Here is a 16,547-nt window from a genome sequence, read left to right as displayed (position 1 = left end):
TCCACTCTGTGGGCCCCCTCGTTGGGACGTTCTTTCACTATCTAAGCCTCGTTGTACATGGACTCAGTGAACGAAGGTGACTCGGTGATATCTATCACTCCGAGTGCCTCCTTTGGGACATCGCCCATATCTCGGGAAGCTTCAGTTACGGCCTCCTCATCGGTCTCCCTAACTTGAGGTAGATCGGCCTCGCCTCTCTCCAGTTCGGAGGCCCCTTGCCCTTCGAGTCGCGACGACACAAAAGCTATCAGATCGAAGGCTTCATCTTCTTCTTAGGATTCGTCCCTCAACCGATAGAGTAAATACGAAGATGGTGCTCGAGCTCTGGCGCTTTCTTTAGACTTGCGCACCAGCCTTCTTTTTGTTTTCTTCTTCTCCAAGCTCGGAGAACTCGGAGCCCTCTTTCTTTTCTTTTCTTCAGCCTGTCTCGGAGCAGGGGACTCAGTAGGTAAGTTCTCACCCGCGGATGGAGGCCTCAGTGTGACATCCTTGGATAAACCTACAAAAGGAAATGAAACAGGTGGAAATTTAACGACACGAGAGAAACTCAAATGTTACTTACACGGGAAAGGAATCTCACCATGAGAACGAGCCTCCCACCGTCCCTTTGAAAGTTCGTACCATAAACGCTCAGAATATGGCCTTTGTAACACAATGCCCTCGACCCACTTCTTGAGTCAAAGGATTGCATTCGGGACCCGAGCGGCAGCTGCACCACCACAAAACACCGATAAGAAGGAAGGAAAAAAGCATAAAATAAATTTTGTAAGAAAATTTTTACTTACGTAATATATTCCACTTCTCGGGGAACGGCATGCGATCAGCTGGGATCAAGTCCGAGGTCCTCATTCGGACATAACGGCATAGCCAACCTCGATTCCGATCTTCATCAATGCGCGAGAATGGGGCTTTACTAGCCCGATACACAAGCTTTATCAGTCCCACCCGAAAAATTCGGGGACTGTATAAGCGCATGAGGTGGTCGACGGTAAACGAGCATCCCTCGATCTTGCTCACAAAGAATCGAAGGAGGATAACGATCCTCCAGAAAGAAGGGTAAATTTGACCGAGGCATACCTCGTATCTTTTGCAGAAGTCGATGATCACCAGATCCAATGGGTCCAGTGTAAAAGGATAAGTGTAAACACTTAAGTATTCTTCGACGTAGGTGGTGATGTCTTCATCGGGTTCGGGAACCACCACTTGCTTGTCGACCCAATTGCAATCCTTTTTTACCGTATGAAGGACCTCTTCAGTGATCGAGCATACGTATCTCGAGACCTTCTCACACCGGTGTTGTACGGGGGAAGGTTTTTCAACCTTGAAATTGGCGGTTACCGAGCATTCTTCAGGGACGTACATTTTCAATGGGGGTTCCAGTATCGGTTCCTCGACAGCAGTACGTGAAGTGATCTCCTCGGTATTCGGTCGCGAGGTAGATGGAGTTTCTTTTTGGGGAACGGTTTTTGAAATCTTCGCCATTTATTTGAAAATGAAGGCAAAATGAGGAAAAAAAGGAAGTTAAAGGAGTACACTTGATGGTTTGGGATGAAGACGAACAAAAGTTCTTATAAAAGATCTCAAATAACTAGGATGTAAGTGCTAGAAAGTATTACGATTTCTAAAGTACGAGGGCATAAGGTTTGGATGAAAAGTTTGAATGAACAAATGAGGGGGTATTTATAATTTTTTCAGCGATGATTTGCATCCAGAAGTGGCCGACCAGCAACTGACATGCATTTAATGCCATTAAGACTTGACTGACGAGATGTTTCGCTTGTTTTGTCGTTTCTATCGCGAGGTATCGAAGTAAGAATTGGAAGCTCATATATCGTTTCTCGTCGTCTACTCTCCGAAAAATGAGGGGACTATCTATATACGGTCGAAATCGAGTTCGCCTACGACATGATAGGTTAGGCTCGGAACATGACAATTAAGGGCTGAAGATCGACCCCAAGTCCCACCGAGCTAGAACCCGGGGTCAGAACGCTTGCCTTCGAGAACATTGAGTTCGTGATCCCGGAATCGACCCTAGCCCTAAATGAGCTTGAAGAAACATTGTTAGCATAACTAACAGAAGACTGAAACATCCGTGACCGGTCGGATATTACAGCGGGAATCTCAGTGCGTATCAGTAAGGAACCGACAATCATCAAATCAAGGGATTTTTACCTTTTATAGAATTGTACCTAAAGTAGGACTCCTCTACTATATTAAGGGGGTCTGATAATTCATTTGACACATTATAATATGCAGTCCAAAGCAATATATCATTATTATTGTCTTTAAGCTCTCTTATTCTTCTGTGTCTTGATACCGATTGAAGTGCATTCGGCTCAAGGGTGGCTAACCTTCCAAGGCTGAAATTATCCAATTCGTGTGGTTTGCATTTACTTTATCGTTATTTATTTCATTTGCAATCTAATTTATCATTTTGTGTCAAGTTAATCCACGTATCCTTAAAACCACTTACAAATTCAATTGTTATCCGATTTTGAGGGTAAACACAAATAACTATGATTCTAAAAGAAAAATTCAAACTGATATATAGCTTCATAATATAATAAAATAATAATATATATTTAAATATGCAAAAATTAAAGAAAGGAAAATATCCCGTATGATCTATTTGTTCGACCAATAGAACGCATGCTCTTTCTTTTAGTCTAATAAGAAAATGATATTTTAGAAATTCTTTAACTACTTTAAACTTAATCTTTTTAAAATAACAAACATGTGATATTATAAAAAATTAGAAGGTAGGTAAGAATTTCCCGCCTTGGCCATTCTGTGTAACTTTTAGTCAAGACATGGCCATCATTTGCTAATAAATTTAGCAAAACATGCACACTAGCAACTTTTAAAAGCTCTCTTTCTTTCTAATGCTTCTTCACTCACAAGTCACATCTCTATTTCTTCTTTCTTCTATCACTCTCTTAATTTCTCCATGAATTTCCAAGATCTTGAGCTTTCATTAGGGAAACTACAAACACGAAAGAAGAATGCTACAAAGATTGCTCCATTCGTTGCCCTCGCTATTTTGTTCACTCTCATCCCCATTTATTATCCTTCTATGCACCCTAATAAACTCTCACCAGTTCTTTCTTCTTCTTTGGTACCGCTTCCAGATAACGTATCGCAGAAAAAGGAATATTTGACCAGTAGAGAAGAACAACAGGAAAAAACCATAATATCATCACAAGAAAAAGATGAGAAAAGTCTACAAACTAATGTGACCAAAAGTGACTCATATCATTTAGTGGCGCCTCAAGGAATAAATGATAGTACTAAAAACTGCGACTTATTCTCAGGGGAATGGGTAGCAAATACAGAAGGGCCCTACTATACAAATATGACGTGCTTTCAAATTCAAGAACATCAAAATTGCATGAAATATGGGAGGCCTGATACTGGATTCTTGATGTGGAAATGGAAACCAGATGATTGCGAGCTGCCAATATTTGATCCTCGTCAATTTCTGGAACTTGTTAGAGACAAATCTCTGGCCTTTGTTGGAGACTCTGTTGCAAGAAATCATATGCAATCATTGATATGCCTCTTGTCCAGGGTAAGTTCTCGATCATCGCCATCTTTTGTCATTTAATAACAACCCTAATTCTGTAGAGTACTCTTCTTTGTTTTGTTTTGCTTTTTTGTTTGGTGGGGTTGGCCGGTTGGTTAATTTACTAAGTATTCCCTATGTTTAGTTTGGTCCAAAAAAATGAAAAGCTTTCTAACGGGTGCCTGGTTGTCCTTTTTAACTTTAATTTTTTTGTTTAACCCTTAATCAACAATGAAGCTAAAGATAAGGAGGGATTTAATTGCATCTTAATTTTTTTTGCCTAAAAATTGTATTACGCAAGAAGGGCAAGAATAATTATATATATTTGAATTGTTGAATCTCACTACATAATGAAGTAATTTTTAGCGTAGTAGCAAAAATGATTCAAAAGTTATTTTAAAACTTACATAGCTTCAGTTTCCACAGGCAGTGAGGGTTTGATACTTATATTGGAAGTAATTAATAAGATCTGAAATCTTGCATGTCAAAGCCTCGTTAATATGGTGCTTATTTACGCCGCTAGATAATTAATGTGCAAATTCTTGCCTTTTCTACGGCCGACAAGAATTCAAGATTGGATCTTTGCAATTAAATATAACATATATAGTAAATACAGCAAAAATGTAATAATTAAAACTTAGTAAGGTAATCTATACAGTATGTTTTTGCTATAACATTCAAGCTTATGACTTTAATTAGTTATGTTTTGATTTAATTATCCTAGAAGTTCTGTTCTGCATTAATTTACACGTTGTGCATCCTACGAAGTGAGGAATCAAACATTAGAAAATCAATGAAAAGAAACACATGGGGTTGTTTTTAAGGATTAAACAAGTCTATGCTGATGTCAGATTTCGATTATTTTCTTCCTGATGAGTTGGAAATGACATTAGCTTATGCTTACACAACTTAGAGTTGACAATACCTTTCCAGATCCAAGAAACCCTAATATACGCAGTAACACACGGATCTAGAACTATTTAGAATTCCTTTTTTTTTAATCTAGATTTCACCTTATATATTTTCCTCACGTTGACTTGAAATTTTGAAAAGAAAAGCTATAGCCTAATTAAAATACTACTATGTTGCTTAAGAACAAACCAAAAACTTATTCACTTACACCTAATTATACACTATCCTAATTATATTCTGCGCATTAAAGATATATTCAATTTTTATTTGGGTATCCAAGACTTCCCCCACGTACTAGTGTTTTTAATAGACTAAAAGTTGTCATTTATAACTTTTAATAAATTGTCCAAAATTCCCTTACAACAATAAGAATTTTAAAGTAAAATTTGATTAAATTAAAATATTACATCCTTTTACTCCCACAAACAAAATAGAAAGAAACAAAGAAAAAGAAAGTATAAGGAAATATTATATTTCACTAATGTCTTTTTGGACTGAGTGAAACTTTCTCCTCAAGTCTTTCTTTTAAATTTATCTGAAATAGAAGCGATGAGAAATAAAGATAGTACTTGGCTTGTATTTTGCCTCCATAATTTACAATTTTCACTGTAATTTCTTTGGCTAGAAGGGATGAACTATAATATGATGGAGTAAATAAAAAGGCAAAGCTAGATAGTGGAGTAATTGTTACTAGGTTTGAACTAGTGACATATGGTTTGAATGGTGATGATTTCTTGGCCATTGAGGGACGTAGATTTGGTTATTGTCCTTAAAAAGGTCATTGTAATTAAAGTAAATCAGCGCTTGCAAGATCAACGTACATCGGTTTTAACCGGTAATGCTCATAAAGTGATGATTATCTGAAACCATTTAAAATATAACAATTCATATCTTAATTAATAGGGAACTCTAACACCTCATTATATGCTAATGGTTGAATATCTGGTACATGAATAATATATTAAAACAATAAGGATCCAACATTGAGTAAAAAAATATACTGTATTATTTGCATTTATATATTATCAAAACAACGACATGTTTAAATTTGTGGAACACACAAAATTCCCAATTTTAGCATGGAGTTCTATGGATATCTACATAAGTTTATAATGTATTGCCCACTTGAGCTAACCAATGAGAAATTTACGCTGTTTGTGGGTATACTATTATCTTACAAACTAATTTTCAATTTATATAGTGGTTCTATTTTAAGTCTCTCCAAAGGTCAAATGAAATATAAAGCGACTATTCTCGATCTTATGAAATTAGCCTTATTCGTCTTAGGTGAACAAGTTTGTGGGAAAAAAAGCCTAATAAAAAATGATCTGATTGGATATATATTTGCTAAATATATATTGTAAGTGGATAAAATTTAAACACTGTGCTAATCATATTACCACTCTCTGAAATTTTTCCATGGAAGAGCCTATTGCTTTTCCAAATTCCAGGAATGTTGTTTTTCCACCCTTGTACTAGTTAATTCGTAACATTAAATACTTTATCATAATTTTGCTCTCAGGCTGTATACCCAGTAGATGTTTCAAATACAACAGACCTTGAAAACAAACGCTGGGAATATAGAGACTACAACTTCAACATGTCCATGTTTTGGGCACCCTATTTGGTAAGAGCAGAAAAAACCGAGCCCAATAACATATATCAGCCCTTTAATTTATATCTCGATGAACCAGACGAATCTTGGACGACCAAAATCCAAAGTTTCGATTATGTGATCATCTCTGCTGGCCACTGGTTCTTCCGTCCAACTATGTTTTACTTAAACCATAGTCTCATTGGCTGCCTATTCTGTTCACAAGCAAATGTTAGCCAATTGACATCATATTTCAGCTACCAAAGGGCTTTTCAGACGGCTTTTCGGGCTATTAATAGCTTGGAAAATTACAAAGGTGTAACATTTTTGAGGACATTCGCACCATCCCATTTTGAGGATGGAGTTTGGGATAAAGGAGGAGATTGTGTAAGGACCGTGCCGTTTAAGAGGAATGAGAAAGTGTTGGATGAATATAACTTGGATTTTTACAAGATTCAATTGCAAGAACTTGAGGTTGCTCAAAAAGAAGGGGAAAATAGAGGTTTGAAGTTTAGGTTGTTTGATGCAACACAAGCTATGTTGTTGAGAGCAGATGGTCATCCTAGTAAATATGGACATTGGCAAAATCCAAATGTTACTGTGCGTAAGGATTGTGTGCACTGGTGTTTGCCAGGACCTATTGATGTCTGGAATGATTTCTTACTACAACTGTTGAAAAGGGAGGTAACTGATCGGTAATTTGCGTAGGCACTTTATATCTTATAATTGGCCTTTTTCTAAAGGATAACTTCTTCTTTTTTCCAACTATTATTCAGAGTTGTTACTTTGTTTGTTGTGGTATAAAAAGGGGAAATTGCCCTACAAGAAGGAAAAACTGTAAGGGAAAAATTTGGTAGCGCAAAAAACAATTCTATCATTTGTATTTACCCTTTTCTGAAGAAGTAGAACTTTCTCTTTTTAGTTATTATTCAGAGCTGTTTTTTTTGTTCATTTTTGGTATAGAAAGGGGAAATTTCCCTACAAAAAGGAAAAAGTGTAAGGAAATAAATTTGACAGTGTGCAAAAATATTTCTATCTTTAGGATTGGTCTTTTCTGAAGGAGAATTTTTTCTTTTACTCAGGAGAGTTGTAAGTACTTTGTTAGTTTGGTGTAGAATGGGGTCAGGGGAAATTGCCCTAAAGAAGGAAAAAATATGTGATAGTGCAAATAAAAGAACAAGTTACTCATTTCTTGCATAAGGTGGTTTTACTGGAGGCATATCTGGGGGAGAATGGTCAAGTTCATTGCCTTTTGCTAAATAAATTCTCTCTTTTAGACTGTCTTTTGATCTTTGGATAGAAATGAATGCATAATAATACGTTATACATTATTTTTCTGTTTTTTTTTTGTTTTTGTTTTCTTGTTTCAACTGGTTGAGGCTCTGGTTTTTTATGTATAGCAAAAGCAGAAAAATTTTCAGACACAATTACTTGTTTGTCTTACACCACCAAATATTGCACTCCCTTCCTTTTGTCCCAAAATTTATGTGATATTTTTTTTTAGTCAATTCCAAAAAGAACAATACTCTTTTATATTTAGCAGTAATAATTTATTTTTAAATTTTTCTTTTATCCTTAATGAAATGATTTCTTGCCACACAAATTTTTATAACTTATTTTAGGCTACAAATTTTAAAAGTCAAATACTTTTACACAAATTTGGACGGAGGGAGTATGAATTATATATCACACAAATTTGGACGGAGGGAGTATGAATTATATATCACACAAATTTGGACGGAGGAAGTATGAATTATATATCACATAAAGTGAATCGTTTGACGTCTTGAGTCACTAACATTTAAGGCTGTATTATATATGGGCCTATAGTAAATGGATTTGTATCATTCGTTTGACGTCTTGAGTCACTAACATTTAAAAGAGATCCTATCCACCAAAGTCTAGACTCGTTTGAGCACGAAGTTTCCTTCCTTGTTAAAATCAATATCTGAGGGTGATGGGCCCCAGTGTTCGAGGCCGATTTTAGAGAGGGATCAGATACTGTTGATGAGAACCTTGACGCCGGTTCATAGTCGGTCTCCAATTCTAAGTTAGCACGATCCACTGTTGCCTCGTTAAAAAGCTTATCGGAAAACCCATTTGGGACAAAACTGGTTTGAAGGGAAAAAGAGTGCAACGCGTGCTTTTAGGCCTAATAGTCGCATCGTTCCTTGGTCGTTACCGGCAAGTGTCGGCCCAATCCGTAATATATTTAAAGAACGGCAATGAATGTGGTCGTACCTTAGCAGTAGTATCATTTTAAGTGGGTTATGTTCCAGTTGTTTGGTAGCCGTTCACCGTTCACCGTTCACCATTTCGAGTTTGTACGATCCTTTACCGGTGATCTCGATAATTCGATATGGGCCTTCCCAATTCGGTCCCAGCTTCCCTTAGTTCGGGTTCCGAGTGCTCAGCGTAACCCTTATTAACACCAAGTCCCCGACACTGAAGTGTCGAAGGTTGGTTCTTCGATTGTAATACCTTTCGATCCGTTGCTTTTGGTCAGCCATTCCAACGAGGGCGGCCTCGCGCCTTTCGTCTAACAGTTCGAGGTTCGTACTCATAGCCTCGTCGTTTGACTCTTCGGTCGCATTTCGGACCCGAAAACTCGGTTCTCCTACTTCGACCGGTATAAGAGCTTCGACACCGTAGACCAACGAGAACAGAGTGGCCCCGGTACTGGATTTTGAGGTCGTACGATATGCCCATAGGGCTTTAGAAAAAATTTCCTTCCATTTTCTTTTGGCATCGGTCAACCTCTTTTTGAAGTTCTGGAGTATGATTTTGTTCATGGACTCTGCTTGCCCGTTTTCACTAGGGTGATAGGGCGTTGATAGGATCCTTTTGATCTTGTGGTCCTCGAAAAACTTGCTCACTTTGCTGCCGATGAACTGCTTCCCATTATCGCACATGATCTCGGTCGCCATTCCGAATCGGCATATTATGTGGTCCCATATGAAATCAATGACCTCTTTCTCCCTGACTTTCTTAAATGAATGGGCTTCCACCCACTTAGAAAAATAATCAGTCATAAATAAAATAAATTGAGCCTTATTGGGCGCCTAAGGCAAGGGACCAACGATGTCCATCCCCCATTTCATGAATGGCCAGGGCGACAAGACCGAATGCAGCGGCTCCCCGGGCTGGTGGATCATCAGAGCATACCTCTGACACTCGTCGCATTTTCGTACGAACTCCTTTGCATCTTTTTCCATACCGTTCCAGTAATAACCGGCTCTGATTATCTTTCGAACTAATGATTCGACACCCGAATGGTTCCCGCAGGTGCCCTCGTGGACTTCCCACAAAACGTATTTGGTGTCTCCCAGCCCTAAACATATGGCAAGTGGGCCATCGAATGCTCTTCTGAATAGGGTACCGTCTTCGGACAAGTTGAACCGGGCCATTTTTGTACGCAAAGCTCTCGATTCTTTAGGACCCGAGGGAAGTTTTCCGGTCTTCAGGTAATCTATGTACTTGTTTCTCCAGTCCCAGGTTAAGATTGTCGAGTTTATCTCGGCGTGGCCTTCCTCTACTACCGATTTCATGAGTTGTACGACCGTTCCCGAGTTGAATTGATCGTCATCGACAGACGATCCCAAGTTAGCACGAGCATCAGCCTCGTTGTTTTGATCGCGAGGTACATGTTGTAAAGTCTATTCCCTGAACCGATGTATCTTTACTTGTAGTTTATCCACCCTTATGAAATGAGGGATGTAAGGGAGTCATTACGAAGAAGTTCCGGGAGTTACGAGGTATCTTCGCATTTGTTCCTCTTTAACTTTGAACGTTCCATTGACTTGATTCACCACGAGGAGAGAATCGCATTTAGCTTCGACCACCTCGCCCTTAGGAGTTTAGCCAGTTCAAGACCTGCAATCATGGTCTCATATTCGGCCTCGTTGTTAGTCAATATTATAGTTTTAATAGATTTTCTAACTACATTACCCGTCGATGGTTTCAAGATGATGCCAAGTCCGGACCCCTTTGCGTTCAAGGCACCATCCGTAAAGAGGGTCCAGATTCCGGAAGAGGTACCCGGGTTCAATAGCAACTCCTTTTATACCTCAGGAATTAGGTCCAACATGAAGTCGGCCACGAAGTCCGCTAAAATTTGTGATTTAATGGCGGTTCGGGGTCGATATTTGATGCCGTACCCGCTGATCTCCACGGCCCATTTGGCCAATTGTCCCGAGAGCTCGAGCTTATACATTACATTTCTCAGGGGGTAAGTAGTCACAACACATATGGGATGGCATTGGAAATACGACTTTAGCTTCCTAGAGGCACTTAGCAAAGAGAGCGCTAATTTTTCTAGGTGAGGATACCTAGTTTTGGCCTCGCCTAGAGTTCTGCTAACATTATAGATAAGAAATTGCGTACCTTCCGCTTCTCGGACTAGGACTCCACTTACTGCTACCTCGGATACCGCTAGGTACGTGTATAATTGTTCGTCTGCCTTCGGAGTATGAAGCAAAGGCGGGCTCGAGAGGTACTGCTTTAGTTCCTCTAAGGCCTGTTGGCACTCAGGGGTCCACTAGAAGTTATTCTTCTTCTTTGACAGTGAAAAGAAATGATGGCTCTAATCGGAGGACCTCGAGATGAATCGACCCAAAGTGGCTATGCGTCCGGTTAACATTTGTACGGCTTTGACAATATCCACGATGGTGATATCCTCGATGGCCTTGATCTTATCGGGATTAATCTCGATTTCTCGGTTGGACACCATGAACCCAAGGTATTTTCTGGACCCGACTCCGAATGCACATTTCTCCGGGTTCAGCTTCATATTATACTTCTTCAATATGTTGAAGGTTTCCTGCAAATATTTCAAATGGTCCTCTACTTGCAGGGACTTAACTAACATATCGTCAATGTAAATCTCCATTGATTTTCCTATTTGCTCTTCGAATATCCGATTTACTAAGCGTTGGTAAGTGGCACCGGTATTTTTTAGTCCGAATAATATTATATTATAGCATTAGGTACCGTATTTAGTGATGAAGGACATTTTTTCCTGGTCGTCCGGGTCCATCCGAATTTGGTTTTGCCCGAAGTAGGCATCGAGGAAACTGAGGATCTCGTGCCCGACCGTTGCATCGATCATGCGATCGAAGTTTTGCCGGGGGAAATTGTCCTTGGGCATGCTTTGTTAAAGTATTTATAGTCTACACACATTCTTAACTTATCTTTTTTTTAGGGACTACTACGTTTGATAAGAAATCCAGATACTTAACCTCCCGGATGGACCCTAATTTAAAGAGTTTAGATACCTCATCCTTGATGAATGCATGCTTGACTTCAGACTGAGGTCTCCTTTTCTGCTTGACCGGATGGAACTTCGGATCCAGGCTTACCTTGTGAGTGGTTATCTCTGATAGAATCCCTATCATATCGAGATGGGACCAAGTGAAATAATTTATGTTAGCTATAAGGAATTGAATGAGTTTTTTCCTGAGCTCGGGACTTAACCCCGTGCCCAAGTGTACCTTACGATCAGGCAGGTGTTTGATCAATATGACTTGCTCCAGTTCTTTGACTGTTGATTTGGTGGCATGAATCATCGAGGACTATGAAAGATCTGGGAACTCTATAGTCGTCGTCTTCATCTATCCCCTACTTCTCCGATTCCATCGAGGCCGGTATCGGTAATTGCTATTTGGTCTCGTCTTTGGCCATCAAGTTCAGACCCTTCGATGTCAAAAGTGCGGATACCGGGATCAACTCATCGACTGCGAACATCTCCTTTGCGGCCGGTTGCTCTCCATAAACTGTTTTAATTCGTCTAGGCGCTAGGAATTTCAACATCTGATGCAGTGTCGAGGGTATTGCCCTCATAGCGTGAATCCATGGTCTCCCGAACAAAGCATTGTACCTCATGACCCCTCCGATCATGCATAAATTCATTTCCTGAATGGTCTCGACGGTGTTCACCGGTAATGTTATCTCCCCTCTAGTGGTCTCACATGCCATGTTGAATCCGTTTAGAACCCTAACTACAGGCACGATTTGGTCTTGCAAACCAAATTGTTCCACGACCCTTGATCTAATGATATTGGCCGAGCTACCTGGATCAATCAACACATGCTTAACTCGAGATTTATTTATGAGTACAGATATTACCAGTGCATTATTGTAGGGCTGCATGATGCCTTCAGCGTCCTTGTCATTGAAAGACAAGGCCCCTTCTGGTATGTAATCTCGAGTCCATTTTTCTCTGGTGATGGATACTTTGGTGCGTTTTAACATCGGCCCCTGGGGAACGTCGACCCCACCGATGATTATGTTAATGATGTATTGAGGTTCCTCCTGCTCGGTCTGTTTATTAGAATCTCTATTCCTGAAATGATTTTTGGCTCGATCGCTTAGGAACTCCCGGAGATATCCGTTGTTGAATAACCGAGCTACCTCCTCCCTTAATTGTCGGCAAACCTCTATTCTGTGGCCGTGTGTACCATGATACTTGCATATTCAGTTGGGATCCCTTTGGGTTGGATCGAACTATAGAGGTCGAGTCCACTTGGTGTCTCCGATACGTCTGATGGCGGATACGATCTCATCATCGAGGCCACAAGGTCTCCCCTAACATTTTCAACAAGACAGATTTGATCTCATCATCTTCTAGGTCATTCCCCTTGATGGCACACGTGTATGACGTCACATGTTCATTTGGGTCAGTTGTCCCATTATACTTAGGATTTTGAGGCATGCAGAACGTTTTGGGGATCGGCTTTGGGGCCTCGCTCGGAGAGAAAGGTTTATGAACAAACTTTTTGTAGTCTAGGCCTTTCAATATCGGTGGCGCTCCGAGGATTTGGTCGACCCTGGAGTTGTAGGTCTCCATCTTCTTGTCGTTGGCTTCGATTTTCTTTTCTCCTGTTTCTACCCGCTTTTTCAATTCCTCGATCATCTTTATTATCTCGGGGTTGGTCCCAGGTTCAACTTCATTTGGCCTATCTATGGCTAGTTCATTTCTGCGTGTGTTCTCCTGGGATGATTCAGGCTTAATTCTACTAGGAGCACAGTTTCGGTTCTGCAGCTGGGCTATCGCTACTTGCTCAGCCTGCAGTATTTTGACGATCACCCGTAAGTTGATCCCATCTCCTTTACCATCACGAGCATTTTGGGCTACCGACCGGACTCCCCCGCGGACGCTGTTTTGAGGATCGGTGGGCAAATTTGTGTTGATGGCCGCATGTGAGCTGGCGTCGATCGGGTCCGCGACCGGGATTCCGTTGGGATTGGCGGGGGGCAACTCGTTACCGGGCGCTATATTGTTGTTCTCGCCATAGTTTCCAGACTCTGATGGTAGGCTACAAACTCGTGTTTTAGCCGTAGTATTGCACTCTAGTTATTGCATTTTACGTGTGTTTGAGCTTAAACGATAGTGAATTATACTTATTACGTATTTTATGCTTTGTAGGAAATGATTCTGAGCTATTTTGGTAATTTGGAGAGAAATCGAATAAGTTGGAGCTTTGAAGTTTGAGTAGAAGCCCAAGAAATTAAGCCGAGATCACGTTCTAGAGGTCGAGGACCAAGTTCGGATATCAAAATGTGAACACATACATTTACTCTGAGAAAAATCCACTACCTCACCGTACGGGGCGCGGCGAGGCACGGCGCGGCAGTGCAAAATTAGCATGACAAGAAAAATGCGAGCTCTCTGTATTTCCTCACTAGCGCGTCGCATGGGCCGGGTGGCTGTGCAAAATTGTGAGAGTGATTTCCAAGTTCGGCTAGGAAGGGTAGTTTCGTCCGGGCTTGTTTCTACACGGTATAAATACACCAAAAATACGATTTTAAAGGGAATTTTGAGCTACGAAAGATTGGAGAACCAACCAAGGAAAGAAGACTCAAGAATTCATCAATATTACAACCTGCAATCGGTGAAATACGGGAGTTTGTATTGATATCATTAGCTTGATGTTTTCTTTGTTCTTAAACTTATTTGAGATTGAGTCATTTCCATTAGGGTGTTGACAGATACAATGTTTCGATAGCGCGATTAGGGATTCAATTCTTGATAATTGTTAGAATTAATTGATAGAGCTTTAATTTGTATTATGAGTTATTTGTTATTTTGCTTAATTGAAAGAGGAGTTTAATATTGAATTTCTTCACATCTTATGATCTAGTTTAAATTCGTGATTGAAATAGGTAATCGAAATAGCCTCTTGAATTGTTAATCGAAATGAAAAATAGGGAAATATTCATGAGAAGTTACCCTTTAGATCATAACCACCATTTGATTGTTGCAATTGTTTACCGTGCTTCAATTGGATTAATTATTGAATTAACGTCTAATCGAAAGAGGAATAATAACTTCAAGTGCAATATGATTATCGGTTGAATTCGTAAGAATCAACCATATTATAGAGTGAATTAACTCAAGAATTGGATCCCGAGTCGGTTATCTTTCACCTATCTAGTCAAATACCCTTATCCCTCTCATTGATATTTTTTTGTTGCTCATCTGCTGTCTTTTGTGATCAATTATTATTTGCTTAATTGTTAGTAGTTCAATGTAGTAATAGTTATCAAATCAAGTGTTAATCTTCCTGGATAGTAATTAACTGAAGATTATTCGAACACTGTTTAAATCCAATCCTTGTGGATACGATAATTGAACAATACTATCTTTGACTAGCGAGCAATAATTTTGTGTTGTGTTTTGCGCTCATCAAATTTTGACGTCGTTGCCAGGGATTGGCAATCAATAGTGTTTAAAATAGTTTTTTGTACTAATTCAGGAACCAATTTTTACTTTAGTTATTCACGTTTCTCACTTGTGTGTAGGATATAGGTTTGATTTCTCTGGTATATGACTCGATCGTCTTCAAAGGGAGTGATACCCTACGAACCAGAGTTGGAGAAACACTTGTGACAACTGAGAAAAGAAAGAGACTTAATAGAAAAATTCTTGGGTCAAACTTCGACTTAAGATACCATGGCAAACGAAGAGAATGATGGAGTAGACTTATCTGCAAGAGAGGCAGCAAAACTAGAAGCTGCATGGAGAATTGCTGATGAGACCGTCAATGATGACGGGGGTCGAAGATTCAATCTAAACCGAACCTTGGTTGAAGACCAGTTCGAAAATGCAGCACTCAGGCCTGGAAGATCATTGGGTGACTATGCTAGGCCAGTCTATAATCAACGACTGTCAAGTGTTAGACCCTACATATAGCAGCAAACAACTTTGGATTGAAGAAAGGCTTGCTTCAAACTATCCAAAACAACTGCACTTTTAGAGGAAAGGTGAATGAAGATCCTAATACTCACTTGATGGACTTTGAAGATATCATGAACACCTTCCAGTACAATGGAGTATCAAAGGATGAAGTCTACTTAAGGGCATTCCCCTTCTCATTGAAAGATGATGCAAAGCAATGGCTTCGTAGCTTACTCGCAGGTTCTATCAGGATATGGGAAGATATGACCAAGAAGTTTCTTAACAAGTATTTCTCAGCTGCAAAAACACGGAAGTTCAGAAGGGAGATCCAAAATTTCTGCCAGAAGGAGACAGAAATTATTTTGAAGCTTGGGAGCGATTCAAGGAGATAGTGAGAAAGTGTCAGCACAATGGAATCGATTTGTGGATGCAACTCCAGGATTTTTGGGATGGACTGACACCGTCCTCGCGACGAACTTTGAATACTGCATGTGGACGTCCCCTAATAAAGAAAACGCTGGAGGAGGTTGTCTTAATTCTTGATGAATTATCTAAGGATGCTAATCAGTGGCCGGCTGAGAGTAATGATAGAAGAAAATCAGTTGGGGTTCACCAGGTGGGCTCTAACACATCCATGCAAGCCCATCCAGACACCATGGCTAAGGAGATAAAAAAGCTGACATTGGCTAAGGTACAGAATGAGCCGCAAACAGCATGTGACTTTTGTGGATTGGGACACCCTACACATGAGTGTCAAGCATCAGCTGAGGAAGTCAACGTAGTGGGAATTTTTAATAGAGGAAACTATCAAGGTGGGAACAACTATAATGCTATGGGTCAAAGACATCCAGGTTTTTCGTGGAGTTACCTAGTGGAAGCTTGAATTCATGGTAGAAAAATAATCCCATACCCCAGGGTCAAGGACCACCAGGTGTTTAGAACCAACAGAGGCAGCAATACCAGCCACAACAGTTAAATCAGTCTAGTATGGAAGACCTCATGAAGATATTCATCAACGAATCAGACGAAAAATTTGAGACTCAGGGAAAACCATTAGAGACCTGGGCACGGCCATCCGGAATTTAGAAAGACAATTGGGACAAATTGCAAATTTGTTATCTGAGAGGGCTCCTGAGACTTTGCCCTCAGAACCCAAAGGAAATAATCAAAGCTGTATCATTGAGAAGTGGCAAAACTTTGGCTGATTTAGTGGTGAAAGCTAGTTTCGAGTTGGTCAACAAGCAGGCAGAGACACCAACAGAGAAAAAAAGTGAAGAGCAGAAAGGCTAGAGTAGTGGGGTACA

General features: G+C 40.0%; 1 protein-coding gene and 1 non-coding gene across 2 annotated transcripts; one reads left to right on the top strand and one right to left on the bottom strand.

The window, feature by feature from the left end:
• Positions 1 to 2,859: 2,859 nt before the first annotated feature.
• Positions 2,860 to 6,993, top strand: LOC104091108 (protein trichome birefringence-like 19). The gene is made up of 2 exons (XM_009596382.3): positions 2,860 to 3,568; positions 5,997 to 6,993. Exons 1-2 carry the CDS (start codon positions 2,948 to 2,950, stop codon positions 6,765 to 6,767), a joined length of 1,392 nt encoding a protein of 463 aa, XP_009594677.1. The 5' UTR covers positions 2,860 to 2,947; the 3' UTR covers positions 6,768 to 6,993.
• An 8,561-nt stretch (positions 6,994 to 15,554) lies between these two features.
• On the bottom strand, positions 15,555 to 15,660 carry LOC117275491 (small nucleolar RNA R71). Its single transcript, XR_004505673.1, has one exon. It is a non-coding gene; the product is annotated as a small nucleolar RNA R71 (small nucleolar RNA).
• Between the last annotated feature and the right edge of the window lie 887 nt (positions 15,661 to 16,547).

Source organism: Nicotiana tomentosiformis, chromosome 2, assembly GCF_000390325.3.
Source record: "Nicotiana tomentosiformis chromosome 2, ASM39032v3, whole genome shotgun sequence".
Taxonomy (NCBI): domain Eukaryota; kingdom Viridiplantae; phylum Streptophyta; class Magnoliopsida; order Solanales; family Solanaceae; genus Nicotiana; species Nicotiana tomentosiformis.
Note: the sequence above shows the minus strand (reverse complement) of the source record. Positions and strands in the feature narration are given on the sequence as shown.